At 37.0% G+C, this 18407-nt stretch overlaps 2 protein-coding genes across 6 annotated transcripts in view; one reads left to right on the plus strand and one right to left on the minus strand.

Moving 5' to 3' along the window:
- SPIDR (scaffold protein involved in DNA repair) overlaps positions 1-18407 on the plus strand; it is a 575751-nt gene that overhangs the window by 403586 nt on the left and 153758 nt on the right. For all 5 annotated transcript variants that reach the window (XM_081070679.1, XM_081070676.1, XM_081070677.1 and 2 more), the window contains one exon: positions 1566-1816. In XM_081070679.1, coding sequence (XP_080926805.1) covers positions 1566-1816 — 251 coding nt within the window. The remainder of the gene's footprint in view (positions 1-1565; positions 1817-18407) is intronic.
- On the minus strand, positions 16101-16452 carry LOC308506775 (guanine nucleotide-binding protein G(T) subunit gamma-T1; the record flags this gene model as incomplete). The annotated part of the gene is made up of 1 exon (XM_081070690.1): positions 16101-16452. The coding sequence occupies one exon, from the start codon at positions 16450-16452 to the stop codon at positions 16228-16230; it is 225 nt and encodes a 74-aa protein (XP_080926816.1). The 3' UTR covers positions 16101-16227.

Raw genomic sequence — 18407 nt, forward strand, 5'->3', positions numbered from 1 at the left:
GTAAGTGAAAATGTTTACCTTTGGTCTTCCTCTAGATATTCAGGAAATATGTATGCTAGAGCGTGTTGTTATTGTACTTTAAAAAATTACAGTCCAGTATTTACTTGAGGTCTTTTTATTGTATTTCATCTTTTTAATTATTTTTAATCTTCTAATTTATTTAAATATATGAGTGTTTTCTTCTGTTCTCATCTTATAATTGTCTAAGATTTTTATTTAAGCCCTCTTTTATTTATTTAAAAAAATTATAGTTTTCTTTTTCACAATATCTGTCTCCTTTGGGATAAAAAGAGCTGCATAAACTTGAGATTATAAATTGGAGATTTTGAAGGGGAATTTTATTGACCCTGAGCCATGATCGTCTGCCAAGATGAATTTAGGGAACCACTAAACTCCCATTTGCAGTGAGCATGAAGGGCACTCGTAGGACCATTCCAATATGTGTGGCTCCCAGTACATCTCCCTCAGAGTCACCAACTTACCTGAATCAGTATTGAATGGAATGCTGAGACTGACACATAACATGAAGAAAAATGCTGAGACTGACAGATAGCATGAGGAAAAATAAGAAAGAAAGAAAGGTAGACCAACTTTCTTCCTGTTTTGTATATGTTTAATCAAGTAGAATCTTCCTTTGACTGTCAGAAGAACTGTCTGAAGAGAATTATGCAAAAAGGAGGGCTCTCTAATCAATTTAATTGTACCAGATTTAAAATATGGCACAAAATACAATGCTATAAATTCATGAACTATGTTTTCATCAACATTGATGATTAAGCTGCAGTATAGCGTAGTGGTTAAGAGTATAGGCTTTGGAACCATGTGTTCTGGTTCAGTCCTGCCTCAGCCACCTTCTTCTAAGTGACCTTGGGCAAGATATTTAACTTCCCTGTGTCTCAGTATTCTTATCTGTAAATGGTGATAATGACATGATCTACCTCTTTGGTTTGTTGTAAGGTTAAATAACAAATGTTACATAAGCACAATATGTAAAGGAAAGTACTTGGAATATAGGAAGTACTCTAGAAGTGTTGTTTTCTAATTATGATATTTACTATTATTGTGAAGAATTGCTGGGAGACTACATGAGCATGTAAAGTGCCTAGCCTAATAGACTGCACATAACATGCACTTAATCATATGATTTGTTTTATTAAACCCTAGTCATTCTTCTGTTTTGTTTCTTAGTTTGTCCTATTGGGATTGTTACCTCATAAAAGAAAAATTTTCTAAATTACTATGAGGTATTTTAATAGCAGAACTTTCTACATGTTTTAAAAGTCCCAAGATGGTCTGTACTTCCACTGATAGGAAACACTCTGCTGTTTCCATGTTATTCTTGCTCACCTTGCCCTCCTCGGCAGCATTGGTTACCTGGCAGACAAGAGGTCCTTGCCATAGGTTTGTTTTTTATATTTATGTTTCTTTAATTTATATTATGTTTTATTTTTCCTTTAGTGTTCTGCAGTTCCATCAGAGGATTACCTAAGAATGTCATTATTTGGTATGTAAGTGTGCCATCATGAGTCAAAACTAAAACGGTTCCCTTTGCGTGTGTTGGCCAGGTTATGTATAGTGGTCTTACCACCATGGCGACAAACTGTACCCACAGACATGAAAAACAAGCAAAACAGCACTTCTCAGCCCAAGCTCCTCTGAGGGATTCTCTCCTGGATGCAATAGAAAGCCAAGGAGCTGCCACATGGTCGGGAATTGGAGTCCCAGTGGTGGTGCAGAGAGTTTACTCTCTTCCATGGAGGTGTCACCTAGGAAGTGGCTCAGCTTCTCCACCCAGCTCAGACCCACCTAGAGTTCGGTGAGTGACAAGATACAGGCATAGGTGCCTAGAATCACTTAGAGAAAGCAGAGGCTCTTCTGGGAGCAATTTCTTGGCTGCATTCCCTTATACATGGGTAGTTTTTGTTTGTTTCTTTCTTTCTTGCATCAAATTTAGGACCATGGTGTGACAAAGGAGTCTATTTGTCGTATTTATATAAAAAGTCCTACTAAAATAATTTAATTTGTTGCACTTACTTTTACCTTACTGGTTCACGTTATTACAAATACCTAATACAAACATAAGAAATATTGGCATTGTTGTAGAAAAGCCAAGACATGTGCTTACCACACCTAAAAAGATCACTGTCAAATTTTATATCTCTTAAAACCTGGCGGCCGCTAGCTCAATTGGTTAGAGCACAGTGCTCTTAACAACAAGGTTGCCGGTTCGATCCCTGTGTGGGCCACTGTGAGCTGCGCCCTCCACAACTAGAGTGAAACAACTACTTGACTTGGAGCTGATGGGTCTTGGAAAAACACATTTAAAAAAAAAAACAAACACCTGAATTGGTAAATGTCAATTAGTAAATCTGTAAATTAGCCTTTCACAGAGTACTGTCTTAATCTACATCAGTACTACCTGATAGAGCTTTCAGCAATGATTTAAATGTTGTATATCTGCACTATCCAGTGATGTAGCCACTGAATACATATGGTTATTGAACAGTTGCAATATGGCTCATGAGACTGAGGAACTAAATTTTATTTAATTTTTATTAACTTATTTTAAGTAGCCCCATCTGGCTAGTGGCTACCTTATTGGACAGTACAGCTAGATGGATAATGAACCAGGGCCAAACACATGATTCAGCATACTTTGCTCATATGAACTGTGGGGATGATGTCTTCTTTTCTACTCAGATATAGGCCCGATGTAACATTTTTTCAAATATTTATAGACACATAGTTGACTGAAGAGTTTATTTATTTATGTCAGAGCCTTGGCATAACCATTGGAGTTTGTCTTTCTTTCTGTGTTAAGTTGCCCTCGAGGCAGTATACGGTTTTACAACAGAATAGAAATTAAAAATATTGATGTTGGTTTATCAGTAATTTTTTCGATCTACTCTTAATAAGAAAATACGTATTGTAGAAATAATAATTAACAATCATTCTATTTTAATGGTACCTTCTGATGCTATTCAAAAGGAGCAACAGGAAACACTTCTGTGTTAATTATAAATCTTCTTCAAGTGGATGGCACTTGATTTGAAAGTACTCTGAATTTCAAAAAGTCTGCTTTAGGTGTGGAGTTAGACAATATTTCTTTTGTATATCTTTTTTTTTTCTTTTTATTAGTTTTATGTGCATAAGACAAGGTAATACTTAGACGTTCATCATTTAATCATTTATATCCCTCACACTGTGGACCCCCATCTCCCCATCCACTATCCCTCCGACATCGCACCGAGCCATCACAGTGACAATATTTCTTTTGGATTATAGAAATTTTTTATTTTGTTTGGAATGTGTATGTGTATACAATCCATTACATCAGTTTTAAGGTTTTTACCATGACTTGAGCTATAGACCAGTCTTGTACTCTTTGACTTAAATCTATGGTAAATCTAAATAGAATTAACTGGGACAGTTACAGATTAGACAAATTTTCATTTTGCTTTGCTTTTTTTAAATGGTATGTATCCAGTGTTAGGTTTTGGAGAAGGAAATACTGAATATGCTAGGCAGTAAGGATCTTGGTAAAGCTATCCCAGCCTAGTACACAAACTCTGAGGAGATGAGGACAGTGGCGACTGAGTCACAATCATGAGAAGGCAAGATGAAACTGACAGTAAGATTGCTTCCTTATGAGTAATCACAACATGCACTTTGAAGGTTGTCCTTCCAGCTCCTTCAGTGGTACTTGTTTTACTTGTTGAACAAAGAGAAGAAATTGGAAGCTAAAGTCTGGTGAATTGCTGCCAGTGGTTAGCATTATGAATGCTTTGGATTTGTACCTTAGAACACACACTAGGACATATCAAATGAGACTATGCTTGTGGTGGATTGAAAGAAGGCCAGTCATAAACCTCAAAAGCAAGAAAACAACATTCATTTATTCAGATATAATGAAATGCATTGTGTGTGGTATGTTTCTTGTACTACACATGAGATTATATGATGCTGAGGCTAGAGTACCATTTAACAGATGAGGAAACTGACAGTTATATGGGTGGACAAAAAGAAAAATATAATGAGAATAGAACCCTAAAATGACAGGGTTGTGTAGAGTATTGATGCTGAAAAGGGAAAAAATTGAGTTAGAACCAAGCTGTGTTTAGAGTAAGGCTGACTCAAGAGTCAAGTAATCCTGGGGCAGCGGGAGAAGTAAAAGTGCCCAGCTATGGGGAGAATTAATTGGACTGTGTAGAAAAATAAATTTTTGGACAGAGGACCCTGCATTTGGCATTGGGTTTGAGGACAAGGCTTCTGAGACATCTTTTGGGTAGAAAAAGGTCTTATTATATAACTGATTATCAATATTTTCTGGATTCATTTGCTCTAATGATCAGGCTCTCCAGTTTACAAATCAAATTATTAATAATATAGAAGTAAAATTATACTTAACCCTCTGCTAATTGTTAATGTATATATAAAGAAAAACATAATAAAGTATTTGCCTTGGAGAAGCATGTAACAATATATTTTCTAATGTAGACCATTTTTATACATACTCATGTAATGTGTATATAAGAGAAGTCTTAAGTATATAGCTTAGAAGATCCCTTTCTACCCACAACTTATTGACCATAGATAAATTTGAGTGACACTGTGCAACACATTTGAGTTATTCTTGTCCAGAGGTATGAGTGCAGCAGACACAGAAGGGAAATTGCACAATGACCCCTTACTACTGAAGACAGCTCTAGGTCTTCTTTTTTGTCATAATGTGCTTTACCCCAAATATCTTTCTAACTATCAGTAAACTGAAAGACAGTTTTGATCACTACATGTTTTCTATAAAGTACCAAAAATCACCGTATCAGAAGAAAGTAAGGCCTATGGGGAAAAAAATAAAGAAACAACTCTCTCTTAAGGCATAAACCTTGCCAAAGCAAGTCTCTCTTCCCTGCCCAAAGCAGGTCAGTTGATTTTTGATGAACACTTTATTTAGCACCTCAATCGTAGGTGTCAATCTCAGTCTGTTCCCAGTGTTCTAGCAATATTACTTTTCTGAGGTCAGTAAGAGCTTATCTTCTAATGACAGATAGCCCAATTTTTGCTAGCTTTGAAATTAAAGGAAATTTATTTGAAGCCAGCTGGTCCTAAACAGGATCAGATAAATTCAATCAAAAGGCTCATGTCCTCTGAAATATGAAACATTATCAAAAATATACTTTAGATTTCAGAAATATAATATGTAAGAGTCACCTGTCCACTGTTCTTCTGGATGACTTTCTTTAACTCAAGTTATTAAAGAAAACATTTCTACTAGGTTTCTCGAGGTGTTGTAAGTCAGAGTAACCAACACAAACTTTAAGTTTTATAAATCACTAAAATCAAAAGTAATGAAAAACCATTCTAGAAGACACTCCCTAACCATTAATCTAGGTGGTCTATTCAGAGCCGAAAAACACCTTTAGCTAGATCAACTCTATGTTGAATGGATGTTAAATAAATGCATAACTAATAAAACTATAGGCTTTTTTAGCAGAAAGAGAACACTGGTCTTGGAGATCATTTATAGTGGAGGAAACTGAGGCAAGAAAAAATGAATACCCTAGTGAGTTCCTACCTCGTGGCAGAGCAGAATGTAGACCATATTACCTTGCTCCCAGTCCATGGTAATTGCCATTAAATATTGCCTTTCTTTTCCCTTTCTGAAACATTCACTTCCTTTCTCCTTGAGATATTTAACTTAGAGACAAGTAACTTAATTTCATCCCTTAGAAATGCATGGTTTTTCTTGTCATTGCAGAAATATTTATAACGGGAGAATTCATCTTTTTTGAGAACACAGAACTTGCTCAAAGGTCATGCGTTTGGACAAAAAGCTGACGGACAGAACCTTCCAGTTTAACAGTTTAATAGTTATCTTGCCTTATAGTTTCATAGAAATTAATTCATTGGGCTGAACTCAGGAAGCACATTTTCCTTTTTCTATACCTTGATGTTTTAGTCTCATGCTATCTTTTGACTCTTCCTTTAGTCTCTTGTCTTATAGTTTTTCCAACTTTTCCATAAGAAAAAACATCCACCATTTTCCTGGGACAGTTTCTGGGTCTGCAATGGTTAATAAAACCAGGCATTATGAGGCAGCCGGATGGCTCAGTTGGTTAGAGCATGAGCTCTTAACAACCGGTTCAATTCCCACATGGGACAATGGGCTTCACCCCCTGCAACTGAAGATTGAAAACGGCTGTGGGGACAGAGTCCCAGAGGGCAGTTTCCAGTCTTTCTGCCTCGTGTGGGGAGGTGCTGGCTCGGGTGGTGACTGACCATCGACTGATTGGTTGGCCGTCAGCTGTAACCAGTTAGCCAATTGGCTACTGATATAACTGCCGGGACTACATTGATTGGTTGGTTGGTTGGTTGGCAGGCAGAAGAAGTGAATGGCGGACTGCGGATCATGTGTATACTACTGCGTGTGTCTTGCCCGGCTGCCAGTGACAATATAGTGGTAGGACTCCTCTATCTGTGGCTCCGTGGGTGTTTCTTTTTGGCCTCACCATATCCTGCGTTCTTACGTGGGGAGTGGGACCAGAGACCCCGCATGAGTCCCTGCATGACATGGCCACTGGACTTGGAGCTGAGCTGCGCTCTCCACAGTTAGACTGAAAGACAATGAGTTGGAGCTGATGGGCCCTGGAGAAACACACTGTTCTCCAATATTCCCCAGTAGAAATTTTAAAAATATATAAAATAAAACCAGACATTGTTCTTGCCATTCATGGAGTCCCACACAAAATAATAAAAAACAAATATATTTATGATTATAAGTTGTGATAGGTGCTCTGGTAAGAAAAAGTAGAACACCATGAGAGAGACCAATAGAAAAGGGACAGAATTTAGTTTAGAGGATTCAAGGATGGGTGTTCTAAGGCAATACTATTTTAAATGACACTTCAAAAATAAGTGGATGTTCTATCCAGGTATCCGATGGACACTTGTCATATTAGGGAGACCACTTCAGGGATGCTGTAGATGCCTGATCACTGCACTGTACACCTGAAGCTGAGTAATAATGTCAACTATAATTTTATATATATACATATATGTATATGTCTATATACATAAATATATGTCAACTATAATTTTTTATATATATACATATACATATATGTGTGTATATATACATATATATATATATATATATATATATATGTATGGAGAGAGAGAGAGAGTCACAAGAAGTAGAAGTGGAGTACAGCATAAGGAATAGAGACAGTGGAACTGTAACAGCTGTATGCAATGTCAGGGGGGTAGTAGATTGAGGGAGAGGAGTTATCACTTTGTGAGGGGTATAAATGATAAATGTCTAACTATGTTTACACATGAAACTGATAAAAAAATAAAAATTAAAAAAATAAGTAGATGTTAGTCAGGTAAAAAGCAGATGAAAGAGAATTACATGCAAAAGAAAGATTAGCTCTCAAAGCTCGTGGACAGGAGGGAAAAGCCAGTGTGTCCAAGATGTATAGGCCAGCAGGAGAACCCAAAGAGGCAGGCCCACCACTGTCTTGTAGGCCACATGAGCGGACTATAGTGTTTGCTGTGGTTGCTCTCTGACCCAAAATAAGATTTACCTGTTTGAAAGACAGCATTAGCTGTCGGATAGAAAATGGTTTGGGAAGAGGGGGAACGTGAAACAGGGTCCTAGTAGAAGCAGAGCAACCCAGGAAGAGGCTACTGCAGTAATCTAAGTCAGTCCAGGCTCCTGAGTCTCCTGTGGCACCACTGGGAAATGTAGAAAAAGGTTCATATTCTACATGTGTGTGATGACTTGGTAACAGATTGAGTGTGTGGGGAGAGTAAACTAGAAGGAAATATCAAGAATAAACCTCAGTTTCCATATTTGATAGAATAATGGGCCATTTATTGAGATGAGAAAAACTGGAATGAGAACAGGATTGGAGGGAAGCTTGAGAATTCAGTTTGGGGCTGTTTAGTTTGAGATTCCTATGAGACATCCAAGAACAGATGTGAAGTGAAAAAGTTGGATATCCAAACCTCAAATTCAGAGGATTTGGGGTGGGAGGCAAATATTTGGGGGTTTTCAGCCTACAACTGGTCAATGTGTATATTTGTGTGTACATTCATTTTATTAGCTAAATTGAATAGGTTCTATTTGACCATGGTGCTAAGCTCCGAAGGCACTAGAAGGCATACAATGAACGGCAGATCCCCTCATCTCTCCTTGTCATAGGGGGTATCTCCTACTCCTCTTCTCCCTACCCCCTTCCAGAGGTGTTCTGTCACAGCTAGCAACTATCTAAAGCCAGAGAATGGACGAGGTCACATTAGGGAAATAGTAGACACAAACAGTAGAAGAAATGCTGACATCGAGATCTATGGTCCTCTAGCATTGGAGAACTGGTAGAAAAAAATAGGCCAGCAAGGAGATTGAAGAGGAAAGCCTAGTGATACAAGAGGAACACCCAAATGCACTATGGTAGGCACTCAGGATAGGGGATTTTTCATGTGTGGGAGTGGACAGCTAAGTCTAGTGTTGCAAAGAAGCCTAAAAAATGAGGACTGAAAACATATGCAGTGGATTGCCGAGGAATTCCTTGGTAATTTTATGAACAGAAGGTGCAGGCAAGTGGTGAGGGTGGAAGCTAGCTCACAAGGAGCTGAAGAGTGAGTGGGAAGCACACAGGAGGAACAGGTTTTGTTAGCAAGGGTTTTGTTGATACATAAGGGAATGAGAATGTCCAACATTAAACAAAACTACAGTGAGGACATTTCTTTCTCTTGTTTCCAAGAGACATTTTTCTTTTAAAAATGCAGAGGTAGAGGCAGCTGCTAATTGAAAGAGCAGATTGTCTAGAATCAGACTGGTCTGGATTCAAATGCTGACTTCACCACTTAGGAGGGAAACTTAGGGCAAATAATGTTTATTTGCGAAATTGAAATTATAATACTTCCCATAATACATGGGAGGATTAAATGAGATTATGTATGTGGAGTTTAGCATGATACTTCCCATATAATAAGCACTCAATAGAGGGTGGCTCACTCACTCTAAGAAAGCAAGCACGAATACTTAAAAATTGTAAAATACTGATAAACAACATTGTTGCACTAATAGTAACCTAAAATAAGCAAAGACATCAAATTATAAATCAGCATTCTGTGTTAGTATTGAATTTAATTGTCTGGTTGTGGGAAGCTTGATTCATGTTGGTTTTTACTTCTATGCTTTTGGCTGCCCTGGCCCTCATCCCACTTATCAACAAGGAGTTGATGCTCATATACTTTAGAAAACAAACATTTATGTAAATTCATGTGTGAAATGTGACCACTGCCTTCTAAATGACGCATGTATAGAAGTTCCTCTGCAATAAACATGTTGCATAAAACTATCCTATCCTATTGGATGGTACTGGTAATTACAGCTGGCATACGATTTTTATCTTTGTCTAGAGCAGGGGTGTCCAAACTGCGGCCCATGGGCCAACTGCAGCCCGCAATCCATTTTTAATTGGCCCGCAGCAAATTCCAAAAATATATTTAGTTTACTTAAATAAACCAGGTGAGGCAATACGTACTTCACCTCGAGTGAGTGGCCTGGCTGTTTGTGTATTTTACCGCATATGGGCCTTGGTGAAAAACGTTGAAAAAAGTTTGGACACCCCTGGTCTAGAGCATTGAAGACATCCCAGACTCCTGATGTTGAAAATGCCCAGTGTTAAATCAGAATGAGGACCATGAACTAGTAGATAGTGAATATGATGATTAGAGGTCTTTGTGATGATTATTAACCTTTGGTTTTGCTGGGACAGTAGAGAAAGACTCTTGTATTAAGCTTGCTAGATTCCTTTTGAAAAGATTCCAATCCTAGGTATCTACCCAGAGAAATCCAAAACTCCAATTCAAAAATCAGTATGCACTCCTATGTTTATTGCAGCACTTTACACAATAGCCAAGATATGGAAACAACTGAAATGCCCATCAGTAGATGACTGGATTAAGAAGCTGTGGTACATTTATACAATGGAGTATTACGCAGCCATAAAGAAGAAAGAAATCTTATCATTTGCAACAACATGGATGGATCTAGAGAACATTATGTTAAGTGAAATAAGTCAGAAAGAGAAAGACAAGTACCATATGATCTCACTTATATGCGGAATCTAAAGAAAAGAATATGTGAATGAACTAATCAGAGACAGTTTTGAGGACACAAAGAAAAAACCGAGAGTTGTTACATGGGCGGGGGCGGGGCGGGGTTGGGGATAAGGGAAAAGGTGAAGGGATTAGGAAGCAGCTGATAACCACAAGATGGCCTCAGGGTTTTTTGAAAATTAATTTGGGGAACTTATTCAGTAACGTTGTAAAGATTTTGTTGGGCATCCGATGGACATGCGTCCTATTTGGGAGACCACCTCAGAGATAATGTGGATGCCTGATCATGGCATTGTACACCAGAAGCTAAACATTAATGAATGCCAACTATAATTTTATATATATAATGTGATGGCTCAGTGTGAGGTCGGAGGGATAGTGGATGGGGGGAGGGGGGTTCACAGTGTGAGGGATATAAATGATGAACGTCTAAGTATTACCTTGTCTTGTACACCTGAAACTAATAATTAAAAAAAAAAAAAAAAGAAAGAAAGCCATCCGCAGTGACACATTGATTCCCCAGCTCTGTGCTCACTAGCCTGGTATCCCTGGGAGTGTGCAGCCCTTCTCCCTGCTTGTAAACTTGCACTTTTCTTCCAATTAAATGGTTGAATGGTATATGGGACTCACATCTCTTTTTCTGTGTACAAACATGGAGTGGCATGGCATTCTTTCTCCAGAAGAGTGGTACATATGTGTCAATGATGTTGGAACCCAAAGGGAAGACTACAACTTCTTTTCTTGTAGGCAGCATATGGTTCGGTTGAGTTTTTTGATCCAATCTGCTACTCTGTGTCTCTTTATTGGTGAGTTCAGTCCATTTACATTTAGGGTGATTATTGATATGTGAGGATTTCCTGTCATTCTGTCTTTAGTTTTCTGGTAAGGCTGTGTCTCCATTGTTTCTTTGCCTTTTTGTTGTTGTCTGTTATTTCTGTGTGGTGGTATTCTATGATGTTTCCCTCTGTTTCTTCTTTTATTACAGTATATATTTCAGTTCTGGATGTTTTTTGAGTGGTTACCCTTGAGTTTATGTAAAAGAAAGTTTGATATTTAGAGTATTCCAGTTTCTTCAGTACGCTTACTTTCTCTATTCCCATATTCCAGTTCAGGCCTTTACGCTCCCCCTTTTTATGTTTCGGTTGCCACAAGTTGTCCCTGTTGATGGTGGTCTAATAGCCTCCTTTAGTATTTCTTGTAGTGCAGGTTGTGTATTAGAAAATTCCCTCAGCTTCTGGATGTCTGGAAAGGTCTTTATTCCTCCTTCATATCTAAAAGAGATCTTTGCTGGATATATACAACTCCTTTTCATCAACAGCACATGAGACTATTTCCCCTGCTTTTCTTTTATATACCACCACATACTAACAGTCTGTTAAATGGGTTTATTGATTGACCTACTTAGCATCACATTTTCATTGGGTCATTATTGTTACTCGTTTTGAAGTTTTTGAAGTTTCTTTCCTTCTTCATGTTGTAAAGAAGTTGGAATTACTCTTTTTCAATGATTTGAATATACTTATTGTGACGCAAAATATATGACAGGAGGACATCCTTTTTTAAATGTATCCTCATAAATGAGGCCATAGCCCATTCTTTAGAATTTTCTTAACTGTGCTCCCTCATTAAATTCAAATCACGTTTTAATCATTAGTTGTGTTCATGAGTCTTAAATAAACCCTTTAATCTAAATTGTCCAGCTCTTAGCTTTTCCTTATTTCCTTTTTATTATAAAACAGCTCTTGGTGGTCCTTATGAGATCCCAAGGTCTTTTGTCCTATTTTCTGCTTAGTCCTGTCATACTACCGATAATCTTACTAATTGACATTCAGATCTTTTATATTCTTTGCCATTCCACCTGTTCATATTCTGACTTATTGTGAAGGGTAAAATAGTATCAGAACCCATGGAATTACAGATCAAATACTCATCATTCTTTATTGAGTACTCAGATCTAGACATTGGAGCTTGACTGAAGAGATACTAAGAGAATCTATCTCATTTCTTCCCCCCCTTTTCAAAAGAGCTTTATTGATATATAACTCACATGGCATAGAATTCATCCATTTAAAGTATGCAATTCAACAGTTTTTATTATATTTACAGAGTTGTGCAATCATAACCATAGTCTAATATTAAAACATTTTTGTGACTGCTAGCTCTTCCTTCCCCCAGCCTGTGACAACCACTAATCTACTATTTGTCTCTATGGATTTTCTTGTTTTAGACATCTCATATAAATGAAACCATACCATATGGGTCTTTTGTGACTGGCTTCTTTAACTTATAATATTTTAAAGATTCATCCATGTTGTGACATGTATCAGTATTTCATTCCTTTTTATGGCCAAAGAATATTCCATTATATGGATATACCATAGTTTATTTATTAGTTGATGAACATCTATGTTGATTGTACTTTTCACTGCTATGCATAGTGCTGTTGTAAACATCTATGTACAAGTTTTTCTGTGGATGTATATCTCTTGAGTATATATCTATGAGTAAATTGCTGGGTCATAATGGTAGCTCTACATTTAATTATTTGAGGAATTAAACTCTTTTCCAAAGAAACTGCGCCATTTAACATGCTCACCTGCAATGTATAAGAGCTCTAATTTCTCCACATCTTAACCAACGTATGATTTGCAAACATTTTTTCCTGTTCTTTAACCTTACCCCCACCACACACTTTTCCAATAGTAGCCTTTGAAACACAAAAGTTTACAATTTTGATGCTGTTCAATTTATCTTTTCTTTTTTTGGTCACATGCTTTTGGTCTTTTGGCATCACATCTAAGAAACTGTTGCCTAATCCAACATTATGATGGTTTACTCCTATGTTTTCTTCTAAGAATTTTATAATTTTTACACTTCCATTTAGGTCTATGACTCATTTGAGTTAATATTTGTACATGGTGTGAGGCAGGAGCCCAACTTCATTCTTTTGTGTGTATATATATAGTTGTTCCAGCACTATTTGCTAAAGGGATTATTCTTTCTCTATGGGATTTCTTGGCACCCTTGTCAAAAATCAATTGACCATAAATATAAGTATTTGTTTCTTGACTCTCAGTTCTTCTGCATTAATCTGTATGTCTGTCTTTATGTCAGTACCACAATGATCTTAATTACTACAACTTTTTAGGACATTTGGAAATCTGGGAGTGAGAGTCCTCTAATTTTATTTTTCAAGATTATGTTGGGAACTTTGAGTCGCTTATATTTACATATAAATATAGAATCAGCTTGTCAATTTTGCAATAAACCCACTGGATTTTTGATAGGGATTATGTTGAATCTGTAGATCAATTTGAAGAGAATTGCCATGTTAGCAATGTTTAATCTTCGTATCTATAAACGTGGGATGTCCTCTCATTTAATTAGATTTTTAATTTCTTTCAGCAGTGCTTTATAGTTTTCAGTCTACAAGTCTTGTACTTTTGTTAAATTCATACATAAGTATTTCCTTATTATGTGCTATCATAAATGGAATTATTTCTTTAGTTTCATTTCAGATTGTTTCTTGCTAATGTATAAGTATGCAACTGATTTTGTATGTTGACCTATATACTGAAGTCTTTTTTTTTAATTTATTAGTTTCAGGAGTACACGACAAGGTAATACTTAGACATTCATCATTTATATCCCTCACACTGTGAACACCCCTCACCCCATCCACTATCCCTCCGACCTTGCACCGAACATGTTTCAGGTGTACACAACAAGGTAATACTTAGATATTCATCATTTGTATCCCTCCCACTGTGAATCCCCTCCCCCCATCCACTATCCCTCCAACCTCACACCGAGCCATCACATTATATATATAAAATTATAGTTGGCATTCATTATTGTTTAGCTTCTGGTGTACAGTGCCATGATCAGGCATCTACAGTATCCCTGAGGTGGTCTCCCAAATGGGACACGTGTCCATCGGATACCCAACAAAATCTTTACAACATTATTGATTACATTCCCCAAGTTAATTTTCAAAAACCCTGAGGCCATCTTGTGCTTACCAACTGTTTCCTAATCCCTTCACCTTTCCCCTTATCCCCACACCACTCCCACCCATCTAACAACTCTCAGTTTTTTCTTTTTGTCCCCAAAACTGTTTCTGATTAGTTCATTCACTTATTCTTTTCTTTAGATTCCGCGTATAAGTGAGAACATATGGTACTTGTCTTTCTCTTTCTGACTTATTTCACTTAACATAATGTTCTCTAGATCCATCCATGTTGTTGCAAATGATAAGATTTCTTTTTTTCTTTCTGGCTGCATAATACTCCATTGTATAAATGTACCACAGCTTCTTAATCCAGTCATCTACCAATGGGCATTTCGGTTGTTTCGACATCTTGGCTATTTTGTATAGTGCTGCAATAAACATAGGAGTGCATACAGATTTTTGAATTGGAGATTTGGATTTCTCCGGATAGATGCCTAGGAGTGGAATTACTGGATCATAGGGTAGTTCCATTTTCAGATTTCTGAGATACCTCCATACTGTTTTCCATAGTGGCTGCACTAATCTACAATCCCACCAACAGTGTACAAGCGTTCCCTTTTCTCCACATCCGCGCCAGCATTTGTTGTTTGTTGATTTATTGATGATAGCCATTTTGACTGGGGTGAGGTGGTATATCATTGTGGTTTTTATTTGTATTTCTCTGATGGTTAGTGAGGTTGAGCATTTCTTCATATGTCTCCTTGCCTTCTATATGTCCTTTTTAGAAAAATGTCTCCTCAAGTGTTCTGCCCATTTTTTAGTTAGGTTGTTTGTTTTTATGGAGTTGAGTTGAGTAAGTTTTTTATAGATTTGTGATATTAATCCCTTATCTCATATACCATTGACAAATATCCTTTCCCATTCAATAGGATCCCTTTTTGTTTTATTGATGGTTTCCTTTGCTGTGAAAAAACTTTTTAGTTTGATGTAATCCCACATGTTTATTTTTTCTCTTACTTGCCTCGCGCGAGGGGATATATCAGTGAAAATCTTACTCCGGGTAATGTCCATGAAGTTTCTTCCTATATTTTCTTCTAGATATTTTATGGTTTCAGATCTTACATTTAAGTCTTTAAGCCATTTTGAATTTATTTTTGTATATGGTGTGAGGAGGTGGTCCAGCTTCATTTTCTTGCATGTGTCTCTCCAGGTTTCCCAACAGCACTTATTGAACAGACTGTCTTTACCCCATCGTACATTCTTGCTTCCATTGTCGTAGATTAGATGGGCATATAGGCATGGATTTACTTCTGGACTCTCTATTCTGTTCCATTGATCTATGTGTCTATTTTTATGCCAGTACCATGCTGTTTTGATTACTGTAGCCTTGTAGTATAGTTTGAAATCAGGTATCGTTATACCTCCCACTTTGTTCTTATTTCTCAAGATTTCTGAGGCTATCCGGGGTCTTTTATGGTCCCATATAAATTTCAGGATTATATGTTCTATTTCTGTGAAAAACGTCGTTGGTAGTTTGATAGGAATTGCGTTCAATATGTATATTGCCTTAGGCAGTATGGACATTTTAACTATATTAATTCTTCCTATCCATGAACATGGAATGTGTTTCCATCTGTTTACGTCTTCTGTCATTGCTTTCTTCAGTGTCTTATTATTTTCTGGGTACAGATCTTTTACATCTTTGGTTAGATTTATTCCCAGATATTTTATAGTCTTTGGAGCAATTGTTTTCTTAATTTCTCCTTCTGATATTTTATCATTGGTATGTACAAATGCCACTGATTTCTGAATACTAATTTTGTATCCTGCTACTTTACTAAATTCATCTATCAGTTCTAATAGTTTCTTGGTGGAGTCTTTAGGGTTATCTATATATAGTATCATGTCATCTGCGTATAGTGATAATTTTACTTCCTCCTTACCAATTTGGATGGCTTTTATTTTTTTTTTTTTTTTCATGATCACATCCCAATTTTTATTAAAAGTTTATGTTTAGAAATTTAAAATTTCATGTACATGCTTAATATTGTTATATATGATCAAACATTAATATTGTCATTAAAGCTCAAGATATTCCAAAGACTTTTAAATTTATTATTATTATTATTATTACTATTACTTATTACTTATGAAATCACACAGCCTCCTTTGAGCTCCTTGAAGGGATTTTTGTCCTCTGGGATACCCTTTACTAGTGGATCTTCCCCAGATCTTTCTTCAACATAATCCCTTACTTCTTCACAACACTTGGATACCAGCATTCTTTCCAGTGTCACTTCTTTCTTGAGCTGGTCCACTTCCATCTTCAACTTGTCCTTTTCTGTCAGATCTTCAATATTGATCACAGGCATCTTTTGCCAGCCAGTTGTTGGGGTTGCCCTTCTGATTTCAGACGATGATAGTAACTGAAGTACAGCAGTCCGTCTGATTTCACATCCCTTACAAACTGGGGTCTCTGTTCTCTCCTTGTGTCTCCTCCTGCCAGGCAAGATTGGGGCCGGTTGACTCCAAATTCTGGCTCCGGTGGACGGAGGATGACTCAGGGGAGTGTCAGAGACAGACTGAGGCAGGTGGCTTCCCGAAGGGAGCTGGAGGACAGTCGTCAATTTCCCTGTGAGGGGCCCTGGTCCCATCGGCTTTTATTTCTTTCTCTTGTCTGATTGCTGTGTCTAGAACTTCCAGCACTATGTTAAATAGAAGTGGAGAAAGTGGGCAACCTTGTCTTGTTCCTGATCTTACGGGGAATGGGTTTAGCTTTTCCCCATTGAGTATGATGTTAGATGTGGGTTTGTCATATATGGCCTTTATCATGTTCAGATATGATTTCTCTATTCCCACTTTCTTAAGGGTTTTTATCATAAAAGGTTGCTGTATTTTATCAAATGCTTTTTCTGCATCTATTGATATGATCATGTGATTTTTATTTTTCATTTTGTTAATGGGGTGTATCACATTAATTGATTTGTGGATGTTGAACCACCCCTGCATACCAGGGATGAATCCCACTTGATCGTGGTGTATGATCTTTTTAATGTATTGCTGAATTCTGTTCGCTAATATTTTGTTGAGAATTTTTGCATCTATGTTCATTTAGAGATATCGGCCTGTAGTTTTCTTTTTTTGTGGTGTCTTTGTCTGCTTTTGGGATCAGGGTGATAGTGGCTTCGTAAAAAGTGTTTGGGAGTTCCTTCCTTATGGATTTTTTGGAAGAGCTTGAGGAGAATAGGTGATAATTCTTTTTTGAACGTTTTGAAAAATTCACCTGTAAAGCCATCTGGTCCAGGGCTTTTGTTTGTTGGGAGATTATTGATTACTGATTCAATTTCCCTGATGGTAATCAGACTGTTCTGGCTTTCTGTTTCTTCTTCAGTTAGCCTTGGAAGGTTGTGCGCCTCTAGGAAATTGTCCATTTCTTCCAGATTGTCAAATTTGTTGGCATATAGTTGCTCATAGTAATTTCTTAAAATTTTTTGTATTTCTGTGGTGTCTGTTGTCACTTCTTGTCTTTCATTTCTGATTTTATTAATTTGGGTTCTCTCCTTTTTTTAATGAGTTTGTCTAAAGGTTTGTCAATTTTCTTTATCTTCTCTAAGAACCAGCTCTTGGATTCATTGATCTTTTGTATTGTTTTTCTGGTTTCTATTTCATTTATTTCTGCTCTGATCCTTATTATCTCCTTCCTTGTGCTCCCTTTGGGCTTATTTTGCTGTTCTTTTTCCAGGTCCCTTAAGTGTGATGATAAACTGTCAATTAGTGATGTTTCTTGTTTCTTTAGGTAGGCCTGCAGTGCTATGAACTTCCCTCTTAGGACTGCTTTCGCAGCATCCCATAGATTTTGGGTCGTCATGTTCTCATTCTCATTTGTCTCGAGATATCTTTTGATTTCTTCTTTGATCTGCTGCTTGACCCATTCATTATTTAGTAACATGTTATTCAGCTTCCATGAATTGGTGTGTCTTCCTGGTTTTTTTTTTCCTGTAGTTCATTTCTAATTTCATAGCACTGTGGACAGAGAAGACAATTGGTATGATTTCAATTTTCTTAAATTTATCAAGGCTTGTTTTGTGTCCTAACATATGATCTATCTTAGAAAATGTTCCATGTGCACTTGAGAAGAAAGTGTATTCTGCAGCATTGGGGTGAAATGCTCTGAAAATATCAATTAAATCCAACTACTCCAAAGTATCATTTAAGGTTGTTGTTTCCATATTGATTTTCTGTCTGGAGGACCTGTCCCTTGTTGTCAGAGGTGTGTTGAAGTCCCCTACTATGATAGTGTTGCTGTTGATCTCTGTCTTTATGTCCA

Source organism: Rhinolophus hipposideros (assembly GCF_964194185.1).
Source record: "Rhinolophus hipposideros genome assembly, chromosome: 13".
Classification (NCBI taxonomy): domain Eukaryota; kingdom Metazoa; phylum Chordata; class Mammalia; order Chiroptera; family Rhinolophidae; genus Rhinolophus; species Rhinolophus hipposideros.